General features: G+C 48.7%; 6 protein-coding genes across 6 annotated transcripts; 4 read left to right on the forward strand and 2 right to left on the reverse strand.

Annotated features, from left to right (window-relative positions):
- Positions 1-569: 569 nt before the first annotated feature.
- BCR38DRAFT_466837 (uncharacterized protein) lies at positions 570-5,116 on the reverse strand. Its single transcript, XM_040862730.1, has 10 exons — positions 4,695-5,116; positions 3,886-4,460; positions 3,633-3,756; positions 2,746-3,571; positions 2,458-2,688; positions 2,337-2,396; positions 2,221-2,268; positions 2,008-2,163; positions 1,308-1,885; positions 570-1,139 (listed from the first exon to the last, which is right to left on the reverse strand). The coding sequence occupies exons 1-10, from the start codon at positions 4,986-4,988 to the stop codon at positions 900-902; spliced, it is 3,132 nt and encodes a 1,043-aa protein (XP_040713895.1). The 5' UTR covers positions 4,989-5,116; the 3' UTR covers positions 570-899.
- Positions 5,117-10,995: 5,879 nt separating this feature from the next.
- Positions 10,996-13,394, forward strand: BCR38DRAFT_466838 (uncharacterized protein; the record flags this gene model as incomplete). The annotated part of the gene is made up of 7 exons (XM_040862731.1): positions 10,996-11,236; positions 11,318-11,655; positions 11,776-11,971; positions 12,067-12,204; positions 12,267-12,380; positions 12,457-12,824; positions 12,858-13,394. Exons 1-7 carry the CDS (start codon positions 11,077-11,079, stop codon positions 13,392-13,394), a joined length of 1,851 nt encoding a protein of 616 aa, XP_040713896.1. The 5' UTR covers positions 10,996-11,076.
- A 2,092-nt stretch (positions 13,395-15,486) lies between these two features.
- Positions 15,487-16,685, forward strand: BCR38DRAFT_486337 (uncharacterized protein; the record flags this gene model as incomplete). Its single annotated transcript, XM_040864017.1, has 3 exons — positions 15,487-16,041; positions 16,095-16,418; positions 16,476-16,685. The coding sequence occupies 3 exons, from the start codon at positions 15,487-15,489 to the stop codon at positions 16,683-16,685; spliced, it is 1,089 nt and encodes a 362-aa protein (XP_040713897.1).
- An 868-nt stretch (positions 16,686-17,553) lies between these two features.
- On the forward strand, positions 17,554-18,312 carry BCR38DRAFT_410510 (uncharacterized protein; the record flags this gene model as incomplete). Its single annotated transcript, XM_040858471.1, has 3 exons — positions 17,554-17,625; positions 17,830-17,994; positions 18,073-18,312. 3 exons carry the CDS (start codon positions 17,554-17,556, stop codon positions 18,310-18,312), a joined length of 477 nt encoding a protein of 158 aa, XP_040713898.1.
- Positions 18,313-21,857: 3,545 nt separating this feature from the next.
- BCR38DRAFT_517250 (uncharacterized protein) lies at positions 21,858-23,065 on the reverse strand. The gene is made up of 3 exons (XM_040865113.1): positions 22,946-23,065; positions 22,458-22,894; positions 21,858-22,370 (listed from the first exon to the last, which is right to left on the reverse strand). Exons 2-3 carry the CDS (start codon positions 22,760-22,762, stop codon positions 22,223-22,225), a joined length of 453 nt encoding a protein of 150 aa, XP_040713899.1. The 5' UTR covers positions 22,763-22,894; positions 22,946-23,065; the 3' UTR covers positions 21,858-22,222.
- A 962-nt stretch (positions 23,066-24,027) lies between these two features.
- BCR38DRAFT_437319 (uncharacterized protein) lies at positions 24,028-25,546 on the forward strand. Its single transcript, XM_040860520.1, has one exon. The coding sequence runs from the start codon at positions 24,334-24,336 to the stop codon at positions 25,369-25,371; it is 1,038 nt and encodes a 345-aa protein (XP_040713900.1). The 5' UTR covers positions 24,028-24,333; the 3' UTR covers positions 25,372-25,546.
- Positions 25,547-25,617: the final 71 nt, after the last annotated feature.

Here is a 25,617-nt window from a genome sequence, read left to right on the forward strand (position 1 = left end):
AGCTCGTAGTTCGCATGAAGGCCACGACGTGGGGTGCAATCGGATTCGTATCCACGTCGATCAGATCACATAGAAGTCTACGGCCATCTGTATTGAGCATGGATCGTTTGTCCCGAACTGCCTGAAGTGCAGCCTTGTATGGGTCAGGTTTTGTGGGTGTCGGGGAGGCGTGGTCAGGAACGTGTAGAATGGGACTAGCCACCGCTCCTGCATCAGTCTTCAATCTCTTGGTTGGGGTCTTAGATGGCGAAAGCCCTATTGAACAAGAAATTGTTAATTCAGCTTGTAAGTAGTTCCTTACCAACACTGGGTGTACGCTTGGGTGCATGTTCCTGCCGTCCGAAGACTGGTCGATAGCGGCACTTAGGCTTAGGGACCGAGGAGTTTGCACACACGCCAGATCCGCGTTCGACATTTTGTAAGGTTTATATCAACTTGGCAGTTTCTTCCGCAAAATTTCAAATGTGGTGCAGCTAGATATACAGTGATAGTGTGCCACAAGTAGATTTCCAAATAAACTAAGGTACTGTATCGAGTTCAAACTACATAGAGCCACCACAGTAAACTATACCTACTCAAAGTCTGTAGCCTATGTCACAGAGCGCACAGTTAACAGAAGATGAAATCAGAATATTATAGAGACAAACAACTAATCACTTCGAAGCTCTGAGTATTGCCTAACCGTCTTCATAACGGAAAAAGAGCAAAGCGTCTCATGCTCGTGACGTGAAATGAAATTCAAGGAATAATAGTTGCTAGGCAGAAGTCGAGAGACAACAGACTATCCATTTCCACCCGCAGGATTTCCACCGGTCGGCATCTGTCCCGCCCCTTGTGGGCTACCCGACGCGTACATGGATTGGACACCTTGGCTGAGTCCAGGCCAATATTGAGAATTATTAGTCTGTTCTTTCTGTGCCTATTTCTGCTGTTGATTTTGTGGTGGAGGTGGCGTCATGTGGAGGTGGCGTCGTGGGAAGTCTTTGTTGGGAAAGGAGACCGGTCTGTACTTCCTCTTGACCCTGGTTATCGGTCCGAAAATTGGCCCCGGGGCTATTCCAGGCGTGTTTCATAGGGATTTGCTGCATTTGAATCTGCTGGTGATGCTGCTGTTGAGGTGCTGACATCGAGTTTGGTCCCTGTGGGTAGTTTTGTACTTGAGGATAGTTCACTTGCAGCCCGGCATCCTGGGCGGGAACCTGGTAGTACTGCTGCGCGCCAAAGTTAGGCATCATCTGGGCTGCAGTTTGGAAAGCTTGCTGCTGAAACTCTGGTCGAAACTGCGGGTTCGTTTGCTGCTGAAATACTTTTTGCGGTAGTTGCTGTTGCTGGGCCGTGTAGGCTGGGAAGTTTTGAGCGTGACGTTGCTCCTGACTTGCAACAAGGAAGTCCGCTGCTCTCTTTTCAATCAGGGAACCGCCCATGCTTTTCTTTTCGTAGATTTTGTTGCTCTGGTCTGTGTCAACCCTGTAGGCTCGCGTCTTTCCCTCCTTGGCGCGGCGTGCTGTGTTTGTGCCGTAGAGGTCGTCCATGTATTTTGTAAATTCGAGATAGGCCTTCTGGACCGTTTCGAAGTGTGATATTTTGAGATGTACAAGGGAATTGGGGGCTTCAATGACCTTATGATTGCTTCCCTGGGCTTCGAACTCCGACAGCGCCAAAGCTGTTTGGCATGCGTTACGGATTTGACGCCCGTTCCAACGTGCGAATGGATAGTTGACGAAGTGGCTGGAGGCAAAGTTTTCAATTTCATCGATGACAATGGTTCTGCCTTTTTCTTTGAAACGCTGTCTGATCATTTCCAGATTGATTTTGAAAACCTGGTTGGTTTTGCCCAGGTCCAGCTCGGGGTAGTACAGGCTGACATGAATACGTGACGTGAAGGCTTCGTCGAAATCGCCAACACGGGTTGTCGTGAGAAATAGAATACCAGCGTATTACTTTGAGACACGTAGGAATACTGTTGTTCTGTTAACGTTACTTCTCTTGGATAGTACAGTAACATACCCGCTACGAGCCCATTTCGGACGAATTCCTCTTTAGTCCGTCCCGCCAGGAAAACATCAGCCTCGTCCAGAAGAAGAATGCAATCCCATTTATTTGCATACGCAAAGTTCATCTCCAGGGCCTTTTCAACTTCTCTTGCTGTAGTTCCGAGGTCTCCTATTGATATATTAGTGGCCAACTCAAGCTAAATTGGACTTATCTGATAGTACTTGCCACATGTGACTTGGATCAAGGGTTTTTTGAATAACTCGGCAACTCCTTCTGTTTGGGGAAAAGGAGCAGTTAGTACAGGTTTTGAGTGAAGCTATCGGATGATTGGCTATACGGACCAGCCGTGGATGTTTTTCCCACTCCAGGGGCGCCGTGAAGGAGGAAGATCAGGCCCTTGCCTAGAACGTACATCAGCATGATTTCGTTTCTTACAAAATCACGAACTAAAAAGGGGATTACCTTTGCCCTTGACAATATCAACCTGCTCCTTATCTCCAGATTTGGACCTCTTGTCTCTGAAATGCTGGGCGATTAATGACACAATCATTGGCTTGTGTCCGTCTTCGAGAACAAGGTTGTGGAAGGCAGTTTCACGTTTATTCTCCTTGTTGTTCAGGTGCTTGTCTTGGTTGCTATTGACTGATTCCGATGATGCGGTTACCTCATTTAGATGAGACAAATCTAACTGGGCTGGAGCGGTATAGGTTAGCAACTAGGTGAAGATTTGATAGACGAAGGATCACATACCCCATTTCCGGCTACGAAGAACGAACCCAAACACACGATATGGCATAATCACTCGCTCATCATCGGAGACTGTATAACCATAAGTCGCATTGGCAGTTTTCAATTCCGTCAGAAGTCGTGGAATGACAGCAACCGAAGGCTGCTCATTCACATCGTGAGTTTTCGGCAACAGTCCCTCCACGTATTCGTCTTTCTGAGTCTGGTCGATATATGTGTCATCATGGACGACTTCGTTCGCACAACAGGCTGCACGACAGGGCTGGATTCCTTCTTGCTCTTCATTTGGTCCCAACTCCACCGGAGGGGGGTTGCCCAGCATCACGTCCAAGGCTGGTTTCCACTTTTGCTGCTCCTTGTCTTCCACCGAGAATGCAGTTTCAAAATCGACAACAACTTCGCTTTCAACTTCATCGCGAATTCCCTGCGTGGGCCCGGCGTAATATGCATGTTTCACCCCGGCAGCCTCGAGGAACTTTATCCCCCGAGAAACAAGTGTATTTCGGTGTGTTTCCGCCACAGAAAGGGACTCAAGCTCCTTCTTTACTTCCTCGGTAGAGCCTAGCCTTCTTGGAGCGTGAAAATGAAGCGGGTATACTGGAAATGAAATGATGTCTCTCTCGCCTTCAAAACGTTGGAATTCAAAGGTCTTCCACACTGGGCCGAGGCTTTTCCCGTCAAAGTCAATGTAGACACAAGTGATGCTGAAGGGGACAATCGGACGCTGCCTTTTGTCTGAAATCCGTCTCTGCCAGGCAGGAACGACGCGATGCGGAGCGCTTCCTAGTTTGACAACACGATAGGCCTGTTTTCCATCACGGCCAATCACCTCTAACCCTGGCCGAAACAGGTACCAAAGGTCTCCAAAGTAGAAGGCATTTTAGATGAACCATGGCCGTTCTGGACTTGGTTGTGTCTTTTTCATCGCTGTCCTTATCCTTTTCCTCTTTCCTGTTTCTTTCGGCACCGCCTTGGCCTTGATCCATTTCCTTGTCTTTCTTTTCTTCAACAGTACTTGATATGACCTCGGTCATCTCTTTGGCAACATTAACGTCTTCCACCACGGTTTTTATAGTAGCATCATCACGCTAATTCGACTCTATCCCGCCCTGCTTGGGGCTTTTGGCAGCAGATGACTCGAACTTTTTTTCCAGTGCAGCATACCAAGCCCTTAACGCCTTTTCCGCATAGAAGAGTGCCTTGAAAGGCCTAATGAACAAGATGGCGGGAACATCAGGATTTGCTAAGGCGTTAATGCGATCCCCAGCAACCGACCTGAGAATATCGGCCAGAATCTTTCGTAGGACAAGAGAGTGAACTCGGATTCTCTCGGGAAGTGGTCCTTGTCCAGGTGCGAGAGAGGCAAGTTCATTGTGTGCTTGAGACATATCCGAATCAGCGTAGCCATACCAACCCCGTGAGCTCCCGAAGCTGTCGTCGGAGGGCTCTCCGATAAGAATATCAATAACACAGCATTCCTTCTCTGGCGCATCATACAGACGCTGGAACGACAACCAGTCCATGCGGTTGGGTTCAGGCTTGGCCGAGTCCATCTTATCCATGACTTTAGTGTCGCGTTTGTCGTTCGCTTTCTTCCGTTTGCGCTTGTCAACTTCCTCTGCCAGAAACAAACGATCCAGATCCCACTCGAAGTTCTTGCGAATCCTGTCCCTACGGGCGCAGAAATCGATTTCGTGATCAAACTCATCCTTTTCAGTCTAAGGGTCGTCCACATGCTCGTGTTGAGCGTGAAATGGATTTGGTCTCTCGTAGCCATCATCTGCAAAATTCCAAAATAAATTCCAGGGTCCCCGCGGCGCCCATGTGTTGATGCCATCTGACTTTGGCTGGGGAAACATTGCAAAACTTAATTCCTCAAGATTCTGCGCCCACTCTTTGCGGTGTTTCAAAAGTTTCAAAAGAAAGTTTTCCATCCTCTTGTACTGCTCTACATCGGCCCTAGCTTGAGCTTGTGATGCATCTTGGAAAGTGGATTTTTCGTCGGACTTTTTAGTGATAGATTTGCGGTTGAGATGTTGCTCAAGTGCAAAGATTTTCATCTTTAAGGCTTGAACCTCATGACTGAAGGTGGCATTACTCTGTTCCTCGGCGTGGGCGCTCTCGCCCACAGAGGAACCAGAAACGCCAGGATTGTTTGCACCGCTGTCCTGCCCATCTTGGTTCGAAGTTGGCAGACTTGGGGGTTCAGGGCCCTTGGGTTTGTTGGCTGTGCCTTCCATCGCCATTGGCGATGTGTTTACTAGCCGGTTGAGAATGATATGCTGCTAGACAAAGATGACGTAACTAGAAAATTATTTACGAGCGGCGGCTGCAAATACAGCCGGAAGTGGGATGGGTTAAATACCAATAAAACAATCAAGCTATCAAACCACTTAATCATGTAAGGCAAGATAAAACGTGGGCGGCTCATTCATCTGCACTAATTGGCAATACATTCCGAGGGTGTGTTGGCATTTGATGACTCAGCTGGTTTCACTCCCTCCCCTCCTCCCCCTCCCCCATTCACTGTATGAAGGCTACCCTGATATGGGCTATGTGCCGCGAAGAAAAGTGCGTCCAGTTGGTCAACATCACTTTATCTCGTGGCTGTGCCTCGGACCCCGCTATTGAGCCGAAGCTTCTCAGATCTCATAGGCTAGTTGTGAGGCATCTATGTAGGCGCAGTACCAGGAATATCGACCAGCATGCAGTAGATATGTTACACAGCACGACAGACAAATACTTTGTTGAGGGACACACAATAGAAGTGATGTATTGTGGTGAGGAAAGAAAGCTAGGCTAGTGTTGTTGGTCTGGAAATAAGTAGTGGTGGCTGCGCAGGTACCACCTCTGACACACCCCCCCAGGCCAATAGAGCTAGTCATCTAAAAAGAGCTACGTACACGTACAGAATATCCGTTTTTCATCAACTTGACTTCCAATTTTATATGCGTTTCTGCCACCTGACACCGCCTCAATCAGAATCACCAAGGACACGGCGTCAGACGGAGTTGACGGACGAATTTCAGATGATTCTCTTTCGTTAACGGCTTCGTGAGACCGTCTGCAATCATCTCTCCTGTTCTGGCGTATTGAATATCGAAATCTCCTCGTTGGACGCGATCTATGATCCACTTGTACCTTGTGTCAATATGTCTGGTTCTGGCTGCATTGTTTGGGTTAAGTACGATTGACTTGGCATTGAGACTGTCAGTCATGAGAAGAGTTGGAGTGTCTTGGGGAAACCCAAGTTGTTGTAGTAAGCGTAAGATCCAAACAGCGGATAAACCAGCTGGTGTGAGATTGATGAATTCAGCTTCGGTGCTTGAAATGACCACGAGGGTCTGCTTCTTGGACTTCCAATATATCGGACCACCGCAGAGGAATACAACATGAGCTCCTGTTGACGCTCGAGTAGCCAGGTCATCAGCGTGTGCCGCATCAGCCCAGACATTGAGTTTCAGATCATGAATGGGATACTTTCCGCCGAGAACAATACCGAGATTAGGCTGTCCTTTGAGATATCTCCAGAGATGTTGAAGCAAGTCCATATGAACCTTGGTTGGCTTGCTTTGCGCCTCAGAGAGTGCCTTGTTGGTGTTGGTCATATCTGGTCTGCTGCCAATACTGAGATAGTTGAGCGAGGCCGTCTGTTTGAGGTAGTTTGATTGGTCATCCAGCTGAATCTTAGGCCATACAGCTGGTATTTTGATATCTGATGGCCAGGGCACAGCAGAAGGTTTGAGGTCTAATTTGCCGAATTTGGTGAGAATCTTCATCGCATACTTCTCTTGTGAGATAAAAACCTTGTTTTCATCTTGATTTCTTGAAATCTGCATGCCGAGAAACTCTCGCACATCTCCCAGCTCCTTGAGGCGGAAATAAGCAGCGAGTTTCTGCTTAGCGATCGTAATGTCTGACTTGTGATGACCCGCAAGCAGAAGATCATCTACATAGACAAGTACCATAACTCCAGTCTTATCATTCTTGAAAAGACAGAGGTCGGCTTCGACAGGTTCATATCCAATCTCCTTCATTGCGGTAACAAGGGTATTGAACCACCAGATTGGTGCTCGCTTGAGACCGTAGAGAGCGGCTTTCAGGCGCCAAACGCGTCCACTGCCGTCATCATATCCTTCTGGTTGGCGAACATAGATGTCTGGAGTGTCCTGAGGCTTCTTAGCATTTAAGAAGGCTGTTACTACATCACAGTGCTCGGCGTGTATACCTAGAGTGGCCATAAGAGCGAGAAACACTTTGAGAGATGTAAGGCTAGCGACTGCAGCATACATTTCTTCGACCGAAAAGCTGCTTGAGTCTTCGAAGTTCCCCATAGCTACAAGCCTCGCTCTGTTTCTCAAATGTTGATTGGTAACTGGATGGAACTTCTGGTCCGTTACCCACTTCGTCGGCAAGGCCTTCGCTCCAGGAGGGAGATCTGAAAGCTCAAAGACTTTACGAGATACCAGTTCGTTTATCTGATCGTCGAAAGCTGACTTCCAAGTCGGCCATTTCTCTTGCTTTCGAGCATCCTTGTATGACTTGGCTGAAGGGAAGTCTGATGCGGTTTTGGATTGATTCAAGAGTTTTTCAACCTTGATTGCAGACAGACATAGATGTGTGGAATCACTAATCTTGGCGTCGAGCTCAAGATAGCGAGTTTTGTTGATAGATTTGGAGAAATTGACCGAAGATAATGACAACTGGTCTGCCTTTCTCTTGTTGTATGTGCGTATGCCAGCGAGATGTCGATAATCTGCAACTGATCTGGCCGCAGCACGACGAGGGCGTGAATTTGAGGTTGTCGATGATTTAGGATTCGGTTCGGGATTCGGCTCAGGATTCGGCTCAGGACTCTGGGGACGTAAGGGATGTTCGGCATCGATGTCATCTAAATCAGTATCATCGGAATCGAAGCTTAATTCTTCGCGTGTTCGAGTCAATGGCGCTGGACTGGCCATCTGCTCAGGCCCAGGTGTGGGATAGAGTGGATCATTTTCAACTTCGCGCTGCATATTTCCTTTTGTCTCTTGATTTTCCCTATCATCGGCCGGTTGAGAGGATGGAAAAGTAGATGGTTGGGTTATTGTGTGCGTGACGACTCCGTAGTCAACGGGGTTAGCTATCAGATCAGAAAATTCAACGTCAGCATTCTCATCTTCGAATTCAACGATGAAGTCAGCGTCAGCGTCGTGATCTTGTTGCGTATCATCCAAAGTCTCCGCAAAACGAACGTCACGCACTCGCATCACGCGGTGCTTCTCGGGAACCCAGATCTTGTAGAGTTTGGTACGAAGGTCAGCATAGCCGACGAGCTTGCCCTTCCATGCCCTGTGCTCCACCTTGTCAGCTTTGGCAAGATCAGCTGGTGTTTTCTTGTGGACATAAGCTATAGCTCCGTATTTGATGAGATTGGAAATATTGCCATTAATGACCTGTGCTGTCATGTTGAGATAGAATCCAAGACGCTGGCGAGGTGACAGGCTGTCTTTTCCATTTGGTAGGAGATTATGTATCGTATCCGCTGTCTCTTCAGCCCACGGCCAGAGAAACTTGGGCAAGTTACCGCCGATGATGCCGCTACGAGCTGGTGTGATGAGAGTCTGGACTGAGCGCTCTGCTCTTCCATTTGGTTCGTGAGTGTTAGCAGGAGATCGATGCCATTGAATGCCCTTCTTGGTGACGAATGTGTCCATTTGCTTTGCATCGCCAAGAAATTCCTTGCCATTATCCGAGTGGAATATTTGGACTTTCAGACCAGTTTGAAGCTCGACCTGAGTAACGAAGGCAATGATCTCCGCATGTATATCACCCAATTTGCGAGTGAAGCGAGTCCACTGCATGTCAGTAAACCCATCTGTAAAGTGAACGCTGTAACGCCAGCCAGTAAGGCCTAGCGGTTGATGATGAATAGTGTCAAAATAGATGATCTCAAGTGGTCTACTCGGTTGAATAGCCGGATCTCTGTGGATGATTTGTTTTGCTTTCGAGAGCATACAAGTCTCGCAGGGTTTGATTGGTTTTGTGACTTTTAGACCAGCGGCTTCGCAGGCCTTTTTGACTGTCTTGTAGTTCGCATGCATAAGTCGCTCGTGCATCAATTGTATGTCAATTGTTGCTGAGAAGAGTGGAAGGTGCTCTGCGGGAGCTGTTGGCTTGCAGACGAGAGGAATAACCTTCACGTTTTTGAGCCAGTTGATCTTACCAAGTTCAACATTCGATTCCCGAATGCGAAGAGTTGATGTATGTCCATCTTCAATGATGCCATCTTCCCTCAGTAAGCCAGGGCTGATGATGTTAACTGGGGAAGATTCGTTATAGAGAACACCACCGATAGTCCAATTAACCTGTTTACTATCAGTTCTTTGAGGATGAATCTTAATGGTGCCAACAGCTGTGGCAGCAGCAACGCCACCATTAGCTGTGTCCATGTAGATTGGTTCAGGAAGTTGACGTAGTGAGGTAAACCACTTCAAATCATTGACTACGTGTCCTCCAGCACCAGAGTCATTGATGAAGCTGTCACGAGTCAGGTAATCTGTTCCATCACCATCAGTTGAGATTGTGTTGGCTGGCAAACACATTAGATTGCCGAAGAGACCCAGATTGGTTGGACGCTTCGCTACTGAATCTGGTTGAAGACAAAGTTGGCCAAGATTCGTATTGACATCAAGTGCGTCTTTTGAGGCATTTTCATTCGATGAAGGCTTCCAGTCTGGCATATTACGTTTGCGCCATTGTTCAGATGCCTTTTCTGGGAATTGTCGAAAACAGTCGCCGGTGTGGTGCAACTTGCAATAGTTACAGAGAGGCCAAGTGGTTGGATGTTTGCGTTTGCAAGTATTGCAGTGTTCCGTCTTGCATTTCTTGTCTTGGTTGTCGTTTGTCTTTTCCTTCTCTTTATTTGCCTGTGAGCCTAGAGTTGAATTACCTTGGTTATTTTTGATCTCTAACATGATCTCGGGGTTGTGTGCTTCTTCATTTGCCTTGCGAGTGATCTCTTCTTGCATTTTCCTCCACGCCAAATTACCCTCTTGGAAAGATCTGGTAAGAAAACCATGGACCAAGGGATAACGTTGTTGAAATGCTTTGAGCGCGATCAGTGTCAGAGCTTTGTCGGACATGCCACATTGTAGGGCAGTGAGACGATTGATAAGATAGTTGAGTCGAGATGACCATTTCTCGAGCTTCTGGCCTTCAGGAATTTTCATAAGGCCGACGAGCTCATAGAACATTGCTGGTACATTGTTCTCGGACTCTTTGGGAATGGTTCTGAGAATCAAACTGTAGAGAACAGAGGGATCTTTTTCAGTAAGCATGTCCCATCCTGCTGATTCCAGCTTTTCATGAACCTTGACGATGCTTGAAGTAAGCAATGACATAGCGTGGATCTGCTTTTGCTTGTATCTGAGTTTCTCTTCAGAAGGCGCGCTTTCATGTGGTGCTGTTGATGTGCCATCGAGGAAGGCTTCGAGGCCAAAGTATTCGGCATGTTGAGTTACTTGCACTTGCCAGAGTTTGAGGTTCTTCTCGCCTTCCAGCTGAGGAATTGGCGCCAGCCGTACAGATGCTTCAGTCGCCATGATGCGATCGTGAAGTCACTGCGTTATCAGATGGACGCAATTTTGTGTGATGTTAAGTAGTGTTGAAGCTTGAGGCAGGCACGAAGTTTTTCGTGACCCACTTCAAGGTAATGACGTCGGATACGCGTTCCTTCCAACAAAGTGGAAAAACTGCAGAAATCAACGAATCCGAGGAAAGTGTGTAGTGATGAGCTGCAAGGCCAGAATCAATGATTTAGGCTCGTGCAGTCACTATTCTCAATGCTGTTGTTGTGATCAAGCCGTGAAGTTGGAGAGTGACCGCGCTGCTGCAGGTTGCAGCAGATTCGTGCACCTACCGTAGCGGACCTTCGAAGGCCAACTTCGCGAAATAAAGGTCGAATCAGATGCCGAAAATTGTGCAAATGATCGAAATGATGATGATGATGACGAATAATGCTTCAGAAATGCAATTATTCGTGATGCGCGTGAGCGTGAGGGCTCATAACCTGTTGAGGGACACACAATAGAAGTGATGTATTGTGGTGAGGAAAGAAAGCTAGGCTAGTGTTGTTGGTCTGGAAATAAGTAGTGGTGGCTGCGCAGGTACCACCTCTGACATACTTCTAAGCCCAATCAAATTTATCTGGATGATAGCGGGGTCCTGCCACTTTTAGGGTATTTGGGGTCTGAAATCATCCAGCCTTGCCTGCTGTGACACAGAATATCTGACATCTAGGCCTCATTGCTTGCTAGAATACATAGCCTCTTTACCTTGATCATCAACACCACCATGGATCCTAGGACTTCTGTTCTCAATCTCAGTCGTCAGCCCCCTACGGTTGACTTTATCAACAATCGCCTTCCAGACTTCCATACCGTGTTTGTGGATCCACCAGTTCACTATGACCCGATGGCCAGTCAATATGTTCCCAACAGCCAGGTACCTATTGGTGTCAAGACCCAGCAGCGATCAACTCACGGCACCTAACGCATATCCTACTTCCGAAGTAAATTCCCTCCTTCAAGGCCAGCATGGACAGATACGAAAGCGATGAGCTTTTGGACAATAATATTCCCAGAAGCAATGGTCAAGTTCAAGTCGAGCGTGACAGAGCCGAAAGGCCGATCCAATACCAGGTACCATATCCACGAAAAACCTAATTGGGATACCGTGTATGCGACGCTTGAATCAGCCAGAAGTAAATATCAGAAAGAGGGTGGAAAGGTTGGGTGGCTACGGCAGGTCAGACGAAAGGTTGCCGATGATTATGCCACCCCTCTCGCTCAGGTGACTCAGATTGCCAAGAAGTGTATTCCAGAAAACCCTTACTCGACACCGGTGTTAGGCGCCTTGGGAATCCTCTTAGATGTAAGTCTTGCTTGCTTCTTCTCATGGCTATTTTTTTTACACTTGTGGCTATTCAAGTGTAGTATTTAGTGTGCCCATCAACGTCATACTACATGACTGGCTGACTTGTTTCTTTGTCAGGCTGTGAAGATTGCCGCATCCGTTCGCAAAGAAGTGCTCGAAGGGCTTGACGGCCTCATTCCAATCTTCTCGGACGTAGAGGTCTTCCTAGGAACATTTCCTACAGATTCGACCATAAGAAATACCTCGATAGACTTGATTATCACAACCTTGGAAGCTGTGGAGCAAGCCATTGGCTTTTTCATAAGCAATGAATGTAAGTTGTATTCTCTTAGTACTTTACCATAAAAATATCTTATGCATCTATCAGTGTGGCCTTTAAAAGCTAACAGATACTTTCGATAAAATTAGTCCTCAAGGGTGGCAAGGCTTTCTTCATGAGGGAAGAATACGAAAAGACACTTGTTGAAGCACTTGGGAAGATTGGAAAGAAAAGCAAAAGTCTCATGGAAGAAGCGGCAAAATCGCACATGCTCGATTCTCAATGGTGTATGATTCTCCTGATCTCCCCCTTAGATAATTCTAGCTGACATGCAAATTAACCCTCGAAGACTCCCAAGAGACCCAAAAACTCCTCAATAGACTGGTGAAAGGCCAGAAGGATATGGCTGATACTTTGAATTCGGTTGAGCAAATGCTTTCGGAACATGTGAGGGAAAAAGATCGTAGGTTAAATCCTACTGCCATTAAGTTGAGGAGAACACTCTAGGACTAACCTTAGTTAAATGACTGCCTTGACAGGGGAGCTTGAAGCCGCAAGACAGGGAAACCTCTTTCTCAGATTCGAGAATGAAAGATTACAATCCATATCGCCCATGCCATCGCTTCAATTTCTGCCGCCCTCTCAGCCCCAGCGGCTAGTCGCCGAGTGGGGTATGAATCAAGAAGCCCTACGCCGACTTCTAGATATCCCAGATCTAGATCTCGCCGATATGGACTTCATTTCGGACAGGAAAACCCAATTACCAGCGAAACAACGTGCCCAAGTCGAACAGATCGTCAACACACAGTTGTTTCGCAACTGGATCGTGTCTCCTTCAGGCGCCAAACTCTTGGTTCAATGGACCTCCCGCCCACCCAGTACCATTGCCGAAGTCTCACCCCTTTCCGTCTTCTGTACGTCCATGATACGGTCTCTCTAGGGAAAACCACGATTCATGTCGGTGCAATGGTTTTGCGGGCAGCACATCGAGCCATCCCAGCCTGGTCGCTCAATCGGTGGTCGGGCCATACTTCTCAGTCTCATTGACCAACTTCTCCGCCAGCACGTATTCGACATGCAACTCCTGCACCAGGCAATAAACTTGGCAGTTCTGCAAGGTCGCGAGCTTAGAGAGCTATTCAACCTTTTTCACTGGCTGATGCGTAGGCTACCCCAGGCTATCACACTGTTCTGCATCATCGACGGCGTATTTCTTTATGAGAGGGAGGAGTTTTGCGAGGAGGCGCTGCAAGTCCTGGCCGAACTTTTGCAATTTACGCAGGATCAGAGCGTACCGGCTACGGTCAAGGTGCTCTTTACGAGTACGCCGGGGCCAGATATAGTGAAGGCGCCGTTTGAGAAGGACGAAGTGGTTCTGAATGTGGATACGTTGCCGCGGTTGGCGTGGGCGCCGAGCGGGGAGCGTATGGCAAGAGAGCTGGGTAACGGACTTGGTGAACAGGTTTACGAGTGTTGAATTTCAATATGGCCGAGAAATATGAGGCAGCATATGGACAGTGGTAAAGAACCCAGGCAACGTTTCAGCATGAATAGACAAGAAAACCAGAGTACAGTTTATCTTTTCAACCTGAAGGTTGCAGAGCACAAGGATCTAGCTTAGTGGAGTACCAAAAGCGAACACGACTGCTATGTTAATAGCGCTTGGGTTTCATAAAACCATTATTTTAGTTATTTGCGATTTCTCACTTAGGTTGACTATACGCATCTCTGCTATGAAACAGACGCATCGGTTCTTTGATCTCCCTCTGTTAGACAAAATGCAATCACTGCCATCCGCCAATTACCGCCTAACGTGCAACACAATACCTTAACACACCCATCCACCTTTTCTATCTTCATCTATGCCCCAAGCTCTTCTATTTAACAGTCCGATTCGGTTTTAACGATGAGCTTGTAAACGGAAAAGTCGTCCGATGAAGGAATCAACGAAGCTGCGGCCGAGGTTGGCTACTGCTTGGGGATACTTTAAAGCAGCAATATGATGATGGTTCTGTCTTCTAACTGATGAAGGCTTCGCCCAAATTGATGAATGAGGACCAGAAGCTCCTGGCGGAGTGTTATTTGGAGTATACTGAACTCGACTTTGTTGTCCCTTGGAACGGCACATTCGTATTGTGAAATCAGACGTCCAGTCAGATAAAGACAGTCCAGAGAGAGCTGACCCAAGAATTAGGCGAAGATATCAGCACTGTCTAGTTCACCGCATCAGAGTTAAAATGGAGTCCTCAGGCAGGGTCTCCAAAGACTCCAATAGGGAGAAAGGTGAGACTGAGGGTTTGTTTAGGTTTAAGTACAAAGTGTGGATCAGGGCTCATTACTTCGAATTCTGACCAACCATCAAGTTCCTACGTGCAGACCGATATAACCAGCGCCCCTTCGTTGTGTTCTGGGTGACCATCCCTACAGATTGTCTTACGAGAACCTTATCCACGCTTTCAGCTTCTTGGGAATGACAATATTCAACTTCTCAGTGAGGACATCCTACGCGCTTTTCACACAGCAGACAGCACGCCACTTCTAGTCCATCCCAATGTACGTCTCAAGTCGGTGGGTCCGGAGCCTGCCATAGTCAAACGTATTTCATCGCATTACCTGACAGGAGAGCCTATGCCTAGCATTCGTTATCATAGTCTCTAAAGAAGTAATCCCAGTATTCGATGATTGATATACATGGCTCATTATGTTGTCGCCATGGTTTCCAACTGTGATACCGCGCTAGTAAATTAGATCTGTAACAAAAGCGTCTGACTTGATAATACGTAAATGTTCGCCGTAATTGCGTCGGTACGTACACGGCCTGATGGTTCGACTGTATCAGACTTCTGATAGAAATTTATGATATGTGTTTCGGCAATGATAGAACAACAACACGTCAGAAATCTTTGTGTGAGAAAATCGAAATGAAAAGGCTGGTTCAGCACTGTGGCTTGTTTGGTCGTTCTCGCATAGCAGGAGAATCTATGACGATTTCCGATATGGCACCACGCCATTTTAGCGCCCAAAGCTTATGAGAATGCGAAGGCTAGATAACCGAGTGCGAAGAATCGCGGCTAGTCCATGATTGGCTTGGCCTGGCTGGTGAGCGAATGCGGTAAGCTTACTTACTGGACTGACCAGTGCAACTACCCACGGCGGCGCTTGGTTCAGCCGGTGTTGAGGCTATCGCATTCGCCTTGCAGACCGCATTGCACTATACCAACTAACTGATGAATCGAATGATGGCGCGTCCACGTAAAATCGGCTCAATCTTTTGGCCTTCGATGTCCGAGTTATGGCTATGTGACAGACTGGCGGATGCGAAACCACGTCGGCACAGTAATCGCCCTTCTCCCATGAAGTTTCTACGTCCGGACCGAATTTAGTGTACGATGTGCAAGTTGACGCAGCATTCGACGGGTGGTAGAGTGCATATAAGGGAGACGCCATGTCTAAATACCAAATATGCATTCTCACTTAGTATAGAACACCATCACACGATTAGCTTGACACTCAACGTTCATGTAACTCAACTTCACCAAGCATATAAACTCATCTATCTACCATATACAATGGATGTCTCAAACCGCCCTCCAGCAAACTCTTTCGTCACCTTTGCCCGCAAGATCTACAAGCCCGTCGGCTTCTCCAAAGGCTACAACTTCATTCTCTGGTTCATTTTCCTCGGCGCCTTCCTCGGCTTCACCCTCGCCCGTCTGCAGTACCTCGATTTCTACGGCAACTTTTGCCGCCCTGGAAACAATGGCGCCGGCCCAGGCGAATGTTTCTATTGGCTTCAGGGCCACTATCGAGTCGGCATGATTCTGCATCTGGGTTGTATCCTGCCCGCTGCGCTACTGGCTTGCATCCAGTTCATCCCCGTCGTAAGATACAAGGCCATGATAGTTCACCGGGTGAACGGCCATGTCGTGATCCTCCTGTCTTTGGTGGCGACGGCTGGAGCTTTCATGGTCGCTCGAAGGTCGTATGGCGGAGGTATTGATATTCAAGTGGGTGTTGGACTGCTGGGGATAGGGTTCCTCGTGGCTCTTGTGATAGCATACATCAACATCAAACGCCTCCAAATCGAGCAACATCGCGCCTGGATGTTGAGAGCTTGGTTCTGGGTATGCATATCTATCACCTTCTACCACTCTAAATTTGTTGCTAATCAGATCAGGCTGGCTCCATCATCACCGTTCGAATCATCATGATACTCGCAGCGCTGATTTTGCCTATGACTGGGACCTATTATGTGGCGCAACCGTGCGACAAGATTCAGTGGACATTCAACCAGGGTGGTCTGTCGAATGACCAGATGTTACTAAGTTATCCTGCATGTGCTGCGTTCCTCTCTGGCGAAGTTATGGACCAGCATGCTACGGCGAAGGTAGACTTCTCAGGGGCACAGGATGCTATTCAAGTATCTGCGGCTTTCGATTTTATTTTTGGAACAGCCCTTTGGTTAGCATTTGCGCTTCATGTCATTGGCGTTGAGCTCTACGTAAGTCCAACCACCACAGCCATTGATGATCTGTGATCGGTGACTGATATTAAACAGTTGCATTTGACTCCGGCTGAGGCAGAACGTCTGCGAAAGGTCTCCTACCAGAAACAATTGGAGGCGGGCATGAAACACCCCGGCCGTGCTGGACTTACTGCCGATCGTTTGGGCGATGCGCCCATTTGGACACCTCACAATGACAACAGTTCAAGGCAGGATGAGCCCGCGAGGAGTTGGAGTGTAGCTCCGCAAGGCATTACGGAGTGAGAATGAATTTAATATGTAAAGATAATCAGGGGTAAGCGAACTTGATAACTGCGGTAAGGCGAGTCCAGGTCGACAACTTTTCCGCTATTGATTGTCATCGAATATGGATTTATGGTTGCGCTATCTTTTAATAAAACAACTGGTGGTTTGCTCTCTGTCCCCCACGTCTCCATTTGAACTTTGGCCAACACGCTTAATGCGGCAGCTACGTTCCAAAGGATTGGATCGGCCATAATCTTAATTTCCGGTTACCCAAGCGCGTCTTTATTGGCACCGAACAGAATAATCTTGACATACAACTGATATGTAAGTCACCCCTAGTATGCAACCTCGTGCTCGCTCTCTGCAGCAGCAGCCGAGATTCAGGTGAGCCCACATTAGTCATCATGAATTCCAGAAGTCTTGAAGCCTATGTCTGCAGGTCGGCAGCCCTCAAGGAAGTGCAAGCAAGGTACAAGCAAGGGTCGCGTTCTGAGTTCCCCTTTCCGAGCATATAATGTGGCGGTTTTCAACAATCACCCGACCCAGGACGTAAACTCACACAACAGACCTTTCGCCAAGCAAGCCCAGTGCGCCCTTATACCGGCAGATTCGCCAAATTCCGGTGCACCCGCCCGTTATGACTTCCTCACCCCAGCTTCACCGACGACCCCGCGGCGCAAGAGACTAACCAAAATGATCATGTCGTGGATTGGGACGGCCCTGGTGATACCAAGACGCTGATAAACCGGCCGAGTTGGAAGCGGCATCTCCACGTAACTATCATCAGCTTGTTCTCTCTCCAGGCGTGATTTATCTTATCAATACCGTAGTTTGCATTGACCAGCAGCTCGTATTTATGGCGCAACGCAGCAAACTTGAGGCCACCATGTACACGTCTGGAGCCGCGCAGCTGATACTCGAGTTCGGTATTGTCAGCTATTTTCTTGCTGCTTTAACAGTCAGTATTTGTAGGAACACCCTAATTGGCATTGTACTTGGCGTCGCACTCTTTTACTTGGCACCGACATGCGCTGATACAGTCCCAATAGACAGACCTGCTGTGGTTTGCCCGGAGACCATATCCATCGCCCCCCTGTCCGAAGTGTATGGCAGGCTCATCATTCACCTATGTAACTTCTTCGTGATGTTCCTCATTTTGTAGGCTTTGAGCACGAGCACGTTCATGTTCTTCGTCGTCCGCTTCATCAGTGGCTATTCCTGTGCTGGACCAATGGTCATAGGCGGGGCAGTCATCGTGGACGTTATACCTACCGCCACGCGAGGGAATGCCATGGCGATCTGGGCTCTGGGGCTGTTGATAGAACCAGTAAGTTTTCATTCAGACTTCTTATTTGCCCTAATTTCATTCGTGGCAGGAGAGAGAAAACTGTGAAGCTCAATAAAGACCACTTGCTCGTCGACCTTTGAACGCGGCGCGGCGGACCGCACAGGCCCAGCCATCGATGAAGTCGATCTCAAGGCGACGGACTCCTTTAATGGGTTTTATAGCGTCTATGCGGCGGATCGTAACAAGTTTACGCGCCATGATTATGTGCTGTGTTTGCTCAAGCTCATGCCGAATTCATCATCCGACAGAATTCTACCAATCAACATGTGGAAGATGATGATGGTCTCGCCAATTTGATAGACGCCACAACGAATAACGGATGTCCAGCCATCGGTGGTAAGCGCCTTCAGGCGTGACGAACGTGCATATCTCGGTACGGATCATGATAAGCTTGCGTGCCATTGTCTTTTCTTGTCGAGGGTAAGATTGGTAATTAAATTGCAAAGGATAGGGCTGGATTGGTGCGTCAAAGAATAAACATAAGAAATATGAGGTTGGAAAGAAGTTAGGGTCGTGGTTCAGGGGTTGAAGGATTAGCTATGGCCTCATAAGAAGCAAGCTTTCCAAGTAAGGACTACGTGGAAGTAAACTTATTGGCTTATGATGAGGTTCCTCTACCAGAAAAGTGTCTGGAGGGTCTCTTCTCGCACAACGATCAAATAACAAGTTCGGGCATACTACTTACCACAAGCTGAAAAAGTGAGAATAAGTAACACCTTTAGCCTGCTGAGGACAAAATCCATCACTATACAAAATATTTAAGACCCTGTAAATCATTTGCAGAGACAGTCCAGCTCTAACCATCACTTCTCTACCGACTTTGAAGAGGAATCAATTTGTATGGGGTATTTTTTTCATACGATACAAAGTAGTGGAAACGTCTAGGTGAATTTCTTGAAAAGAGCACCTGAACGAATGTTGGCCTAAGGATTAAACGATGTACAATAAATATATTATTATTATTATTATTAAATACGCCGTAGGCTCGAAGCCCCCGGTACCTCTACAAGTGCTCCAGTATGTCAAACCGTGCCCTAATGGCTGGACTAAATACATACGCTGCTACGTAGGTTCGCTCTATTAGCGACTGCGTTACGTCCACCACAATACTATGTTAGTTCTCACCCTACTAACAAAGTCCCCCTGAGAAGATCGATATTATCCGGGCCTAAGCGCTATCCGGCCAGTCCTGAGTAGCCACCTTGTGATAGTCCCGCTGACTACTGGTTTCCCCGTCGCCGTTGCCAGGTCTCTACGTGTATGCAGCGGCCACGGTGCAATAGTGGCCCGCAGGCGCTCTCTCGATTCTTCCAGCAGGCCGCAAAAGAGGATTACGTGCTCTGCCGTCTCGGGGGCCTCTCCACAGCGGCATAGCGGCGAGTACACACCGAAGGCTCCTATCTTAAATAAGAAAGCTGATAGTCCTATTTTTCCGGTCCTGATCTGGCATAGGGTAGACGCCTCCGGTCGGTTTAGGTCTGAGTACTTGCCCTGTTTCGGCATTCGCATCGAGGGGCCCTCCGGCTCCTCGGCGATAGCGCGTCGCTGGCGGTCGTGTTGTGCTGCCCCGGAGAGCCATCTCTTCTCCCAGTGGTCTAGGAGGGCGGCCGGGACTTCCTTCGTCTTGCCTATCCACTCGGAGCCCCTAGCCTCCTTCTCTATCGTGTACCCCGCTGGTCTGAGCGATTGTGACGCCCGCTTCCGTCTCGCCGGCGTATCCTGTCGGAGTATGTGCGACGCTCTCGCGCTCGCGCTCCGAAGCAGGCTCCTTTTGCCGTTATTCCGTAGCCGTTCTTCAAATTTCGCCGCCCGGGCACTGAGATATAGGTCTAGTGGCGGGATAGCTGCCTCTATTTCTAGGTGTCGGACCGGTGTCGCTTTGTAGGCGCCACAGACTATTCGGAGGCACTCATTCTGTATCCCGACTAGGCTCTTAGCTGGTCCCGCTGGTTCCTCGCTTATAGTGTGCCACGCAGCCGCCCCGAAGGCGATCGCGCTGCGAATAACCGACGTGTGCAGTAGTCTCGCCCGTATGAGATCGCAGCCCCACGCCATGTTCACTAGCTTTGTTAGGGCTAGCTTCTGAGTCGCCATTTTTGATTTAACCCGTTCGGTATGGGCGTGCCACGTTAATTTGCGGTCAAACCAGACCCCTAGGAACCTTGCCGAGACCTTCGGCGTTACTGTAGCGTTTCCAAGACGGATACTCTGCGGGGAGGGGTCTCGGGTTCTAGTGAAGTGCATCAGCTCACTCTTGTCCGGAGCGAACTCCATCCCGTGCCTGGCGGCCCACCGTTGGCACGTAGCCCAAGCGTCCTCTAGTCGGCGGTAGGTCGTGCCCGTGTCTGTGCTCACGCTAAGTAGGTTCGTATCGTCCGCGAACCCTACGACTAAGAGTAGGGGGTGTTTCTCCGCTAGTTCCTCATATAGCGTCGAGATATATAGGATAAATAGTATCGTGGAGAGTGGCGACCCCTGGGGGACGCCAGCTCGTAGAGGGATCAGCTCTGACTCCTTACCGTCGAACCGGAGGCGTACTGTCCTATCCTCTATGAAGCTGTGTACCCATTCCTGAACCCACTCCGGGTAGCCCTTCCGGGCTAGTATAGAAATTGTCACGACCTGGGTTGCATCGCATTGGTATAGACCTCGATTAGGTGCTATCGACGAAGATTCTACTCTAAGGAGCGAAGGAAAGAAGATGACAACTTAGGTTTGAGGGAGCGCGACTAAGTCATCCACGCTTGGCGGGGCTCCTACAAGGGTTATGATTGGCTTCCCATCTCACACTGCCACGGCAGGTGTTCCAGCTGTAAGTCACCTGGTTGTAGTGAGTCTGCGAGGGTTGACCGTCACAGAAATCAAACGCCTGTGGTTAACTGTGTCGAACGCCCCCTTAATATCAAGTTGTAGTAGTGTGGCGATCCCTCCGCGCCTCCAAGCTGTATAGGTTACGTCCTCGACTATACGTATCGCTAATTCGGTGGACCGCCCCTTTCGGTTACCCATTTGGCCGTTTGGTAGCAGACCGGCCGTCTCCGCGACGGTAGTGATACGCTGGCATATCACCGCCTCTATCACCTTCCCTATCGTACTAAGCAGCGCTATCGGTCGCCAGCCGCTAGGGGTCTGCTTTTGGGCTGTCGTTTTGTTCGGCTTAGGGATAACGACTACCTTTGCCGAGCGGAGGCGCTCCGGGTAGTATCCTAGCCTAAAGCTTACGGTCGCTATATCCGCTAGGATCTCCCATAGGGGTTTACCACAGATTTTCAGCAGGCCCGTAGGGATCTGGTCATCGCCGGGGGCCTTCCAAGCCGCTGTCTTCTTGATAACAGCCTCGATGTCCTTCGCGTTTACATCCTTAGGGACGTCCAGGTCTGGTCTCGTCCGTGGCGGGTTGTGATCGAGATCCGACAGGTCTATATCCGGGTCTGGGAAGAACCTCTCAGCTAGTAGCTTTGACTTCTCGTCGTGGGTGCGCGCTGTGGGTGCATCGCTTGTGTTCCGTCGAAGATCCGGCATCCCATGGGTGTCAGGGGGTGTCCAGCTCCGCAGCCTAGCCCATCTCTGTAGTGCCCAAAGGCTTTCATGATCCTTCGCCGTCCTCTCGAGTTTCTCATGCCAGCTCCGCGCCTGTGCCTCGCTGATTTCGAGCCGTTGTTTTTGGTTAGCTCTTAAGTATTCGTCCCAGTTAGTCTGCGACCTCGCGTGGAGGTAATCTCGTCGTCGCCTCTTCGTCTCAGCGCAAGCCTTGCCAATAAATATAAATACTATATATGAAGGAAGAATGAGCAGATTGGAAATTCACATGTTAAAAAAAGTGTGATTTAATTGTAGCCACGTTCTCGTGGTCGGAAGGTGCACCACATTTCCTTGCCTGATCTTCTGGTTAGTCAGTATTTACCAGGCAATCAAATTCTGCCCTTCTGTGCCGTTTTCCTTGACGAAGGGGTAGATCCTATGGATCATATCTTGCATATGCTCCTTCTTGAGCGGAGGCACAAATGTCGCCCCTTTTTGCAATCTTCGTGGCGGGCGATCCCAGGGGCCGCCAAGCTGAGCATTGGCCATGTTGGTGACAGTGATATCTAGCAAGGGGTTCAAGAAGGCCTTGCCCTGCTCCTCGGTGCCGTTGTAGAAAGCGAGACCCAGGATCATTGGGTTATTGTCTGGAGGCGCACAAGGAGGGCCAAACATGAAACCCGTCTCAGAGCCCTGAGGCTTGTGGAGGGAGGGGGTTGTTGAAATCTGCAACGGCTGAGATAGCTCCCAGGGGTAAGACGGCGAATCCGGTGTACACATCCTGCTGTTTGTGGGAGTGGAGGGTGAAGCTGGTTGTTACGCTGAAGCTTTTCCTGGCACTGCGGATTGAAATTATATGTTAGCCTCACAAAGTTCCTAACCTAGTGGTTATGCTATGACATGAAGATTGAAAAATGTACATACTGCCCAAGAAGAGGTCAGAGTTCTCGGACTCAGACATGTTCACAATGCCTCCGTCCGCGAGCACCAACTCCGCCGCCGGGAGATTGTTGCACACCAGCCCGTGCTTTAGAGTGAACCAGCCGTAGTCGCCACCCAAGGACAACCCTCCGACCCCGGTGACATAAAAGACGCCGCCCACAGAAGCAAGAGCATACTTCCAGGCTTTATTAGCGATGTCCTTCCAAGTAAAGCCTCCACCAAAAGTGATGATCTTATTTTCAGGGTCGGCTCGGGTCGAGCACAGCAAACCTGAGTCAATCATGCCTCCATTAGAAGCCGGAGTGGCACTTGTCTAGCGGCCATCCCCTTTCACCACCTGGGGGTTCTTTTTGGCCGTAGCATATTTCATGGCCTCGGAAATCTCGGTCGACTTGGTGGGCTTCACGATTACCGCCTGCAGGAATGTTAGGTCTCTTTTAGAGTAAATTGGACCAAGAGAATGCACTACAGGCTTGATACCTGTCTCGTTTCATTTCTTTAAAATCTCTGAATAGTCTTCTTCTCCAGGGTTGAGGACGTCGCCCTTTTGAATCTTCACGCGAAGAGACTGGTGACTGTCACCGACACTTACCATCATAAAAGAGGTTGCGAGGAAATAGAAATCAAGCTACCTCCCAGATTTTAAAAGTAAGCCATGTAGCATAGCGGTCAGCCGCAGCTAAGCAAATATCGGAGAATTCGCCAGTGACTCTCGTAGTTGATCTAGCTTGCCATTCCACACTGGCCCTGTTTAGTGCACGTATATGAACACCTCTTAACTATTGAGTGCCATGGGATAGCAATATGGTATTTCATACTTATTCAAATGCACAAATCGTCAATATTACTGAGCTTATGGCTTCTAGGAGAACCCGTTCGGAAATATAGTGCTTACCATAGCAAGAATTTCGAATCGATCGGCTGAGGTTCTCCTTACGGTATAGAGTGCTTGATAGGCTGGCTAGTCTATAAGCATCCAACGAATATAGACTGACATTCCTGCGATTCCAGTTAGGAACTACTTCCAAGTTCTGTCAGAGTTATTAGCGAAAACGCCATTGACACAAGTATAGAGATACTCGGAGCCTCACGAGTCCTGGGCTACTACACAAGTGCCAAAAGTGGAGATGGCTGAGTAGTTGAGGCTGACATCGCTGACGCCGACCGCGGATGCGCTTCCCGCCTATTAGAACCAATCATTGAAAAATTTTCCAACGGCACAATCCAACTTGCCCCATTCTCCAAGTCAGCATTGCTTTTCTTGGCAGCAATGCCACTTCTGTGTGCATTCGGTGGTGGCGTTCAACGTTGGACCACGGCTGCTTCGGAGTCATCTATGCCACTCCTAGCTGGAGCGGCCGACATTACGTAGGCTATTGGGGGCGTTGAACGCGTTCGACCAATCTTGCTGTTTCTGACTCCTCATTTGCATCTTCGGATTACCCATGTGAAGACCGGCCGTACTGGCGAACTGCTAAGCAGCCACGGGGCTGCTCACTATGGATTTAATGATGACAGCGCCCTGTCGTAATAGCCAAATCCTCGTGTTGGGTAGGTAAGCTTGATGGACACTACGATAACGTGATGCTACCACAATATTCTAATGTTGGAAATACTTACCTCATAGTTGACACAACGACGCGCAATCATGGATATATCAGTCGTACCATCTTGATGCTTCGGTCTCTGAGTTTCCGTATCTTGATCATCTCTACACTCAAACCAGCATCTTCCTCTTTCAGTTTTTCCTTATTTATTTCCTATATCTGTCGAGCACTACCCGCACGGTAGAGTAACCCTTCGCTGCTACTTATACACAATACCACATTCGTTGTTGTCATTATTTGATTCATCATGGCTTCTCGGATCGCTGCTATTTCTTTTGCTATCTCGATTCTGAGCGGGGTAGCTCTCGCTGGTGGTGAGGGTTACGGTTCGGGAGGTGAAGGTCACGGGAACGATTGGGGCAACGGAGGTCATGGTGGTGATAACGGTGACTGGGGCGAAGGGCATGAGACCACCAGCTGGGCTCGGTCTTCACCTATCCCCGCGTACTCAACTTCGATTCCCGAACCAGTCTACTCGACTTCAACCCCTGTTTACTCTACTTCAACCATCTCCGAATATTCGATTTCAAGTATCCCCGGTCACTCTAGCAGTTCTTGGGAATACTCCGCCAGTGTGCCATCCAGCAGTTCTCGGTACACTTACAGCACTTCAGTGCCTTCTTCCACTACTAAATACTCTACAACCAAGTACTCTACTACTGAGTACTCTTCAAGTGTACCAACAACCTACTCCTGGAATCATCACAACACATCGAAGCCCTATTCGACGAGCAAGCATTCCACCACTGAGTACTCGACCACTGGATACTCGACAAGTGTCCCAACCACCTCCTCCTGGCACAACCACAGCACGTCGGTGCCTCCAAGCTCGAAGACTGAGTACTCGACCAAGTCATACACCACAACCAAATACTCGACAACCAAGCACACCACCTCCTACCCCACCCCATCCACCAGCATCACCTCCTGCGACTATGAAACCACTTCCAGTCTAGTCTACTACACGACCTCGAGCTGGGAGACCTTTTCCTCAGAGGCCTGCGAGACTGCTCCTCCCAAGACCTACGACAGCTGGACAAAACACGAGACGACCACGACTATCTACGACACCTGGTCCAGCTACGAAACCACCAAGCCTTCTTCATCGCTTGCTTGGACTGGCTACAACACCACGGTGTCGTGGACTAAGCCGCCTTCCACCAGCACTGGCTACAGCGCTCACACCACTCCCACGACGGCTTGGACTTATCAGACTAAGACGCCGACTTGGCAGACAGTGAAGAAGAGCGAGGGGGGTTATTCGACTAAGACTGGGGGGTGGTAAGATGTCACAATAAGGGTGGGTGGTATGTGGCAGAAGATTGTGGTGGTGGCAAATCATATTTGGGCTCGTTGGCGTTCCGTTTGTTTACAAATATTGGGTGATTACATTGAAGCATCATCAGCTTAGTGGGAATTTGATAGACCTTTGAAAGAAAACTACAGTCACTCCTTTATTGGCAGGTAACTCTTTACAACGCATGTGATATAATATGCCACGAATTGACAGTAGAAGGGACTCTGGAGAGGA

This window comes from Pseudomassariella vexata (assembly GCF_002105095.1).
Source record: "Pseudomassariella vexata strain CBS 129021 chromosome Unknown BCR38scaffold_9, whole genome shotgun sequence".
In the NCBI taxonomy this organism is placed as follows: Eukaryota; Fungi; Ascomycota; class Sordariomycetes; order Amphisphaeriales; family Pseudomassariaceae; genus Pseudomassariella; species Pseudomassariella vexata.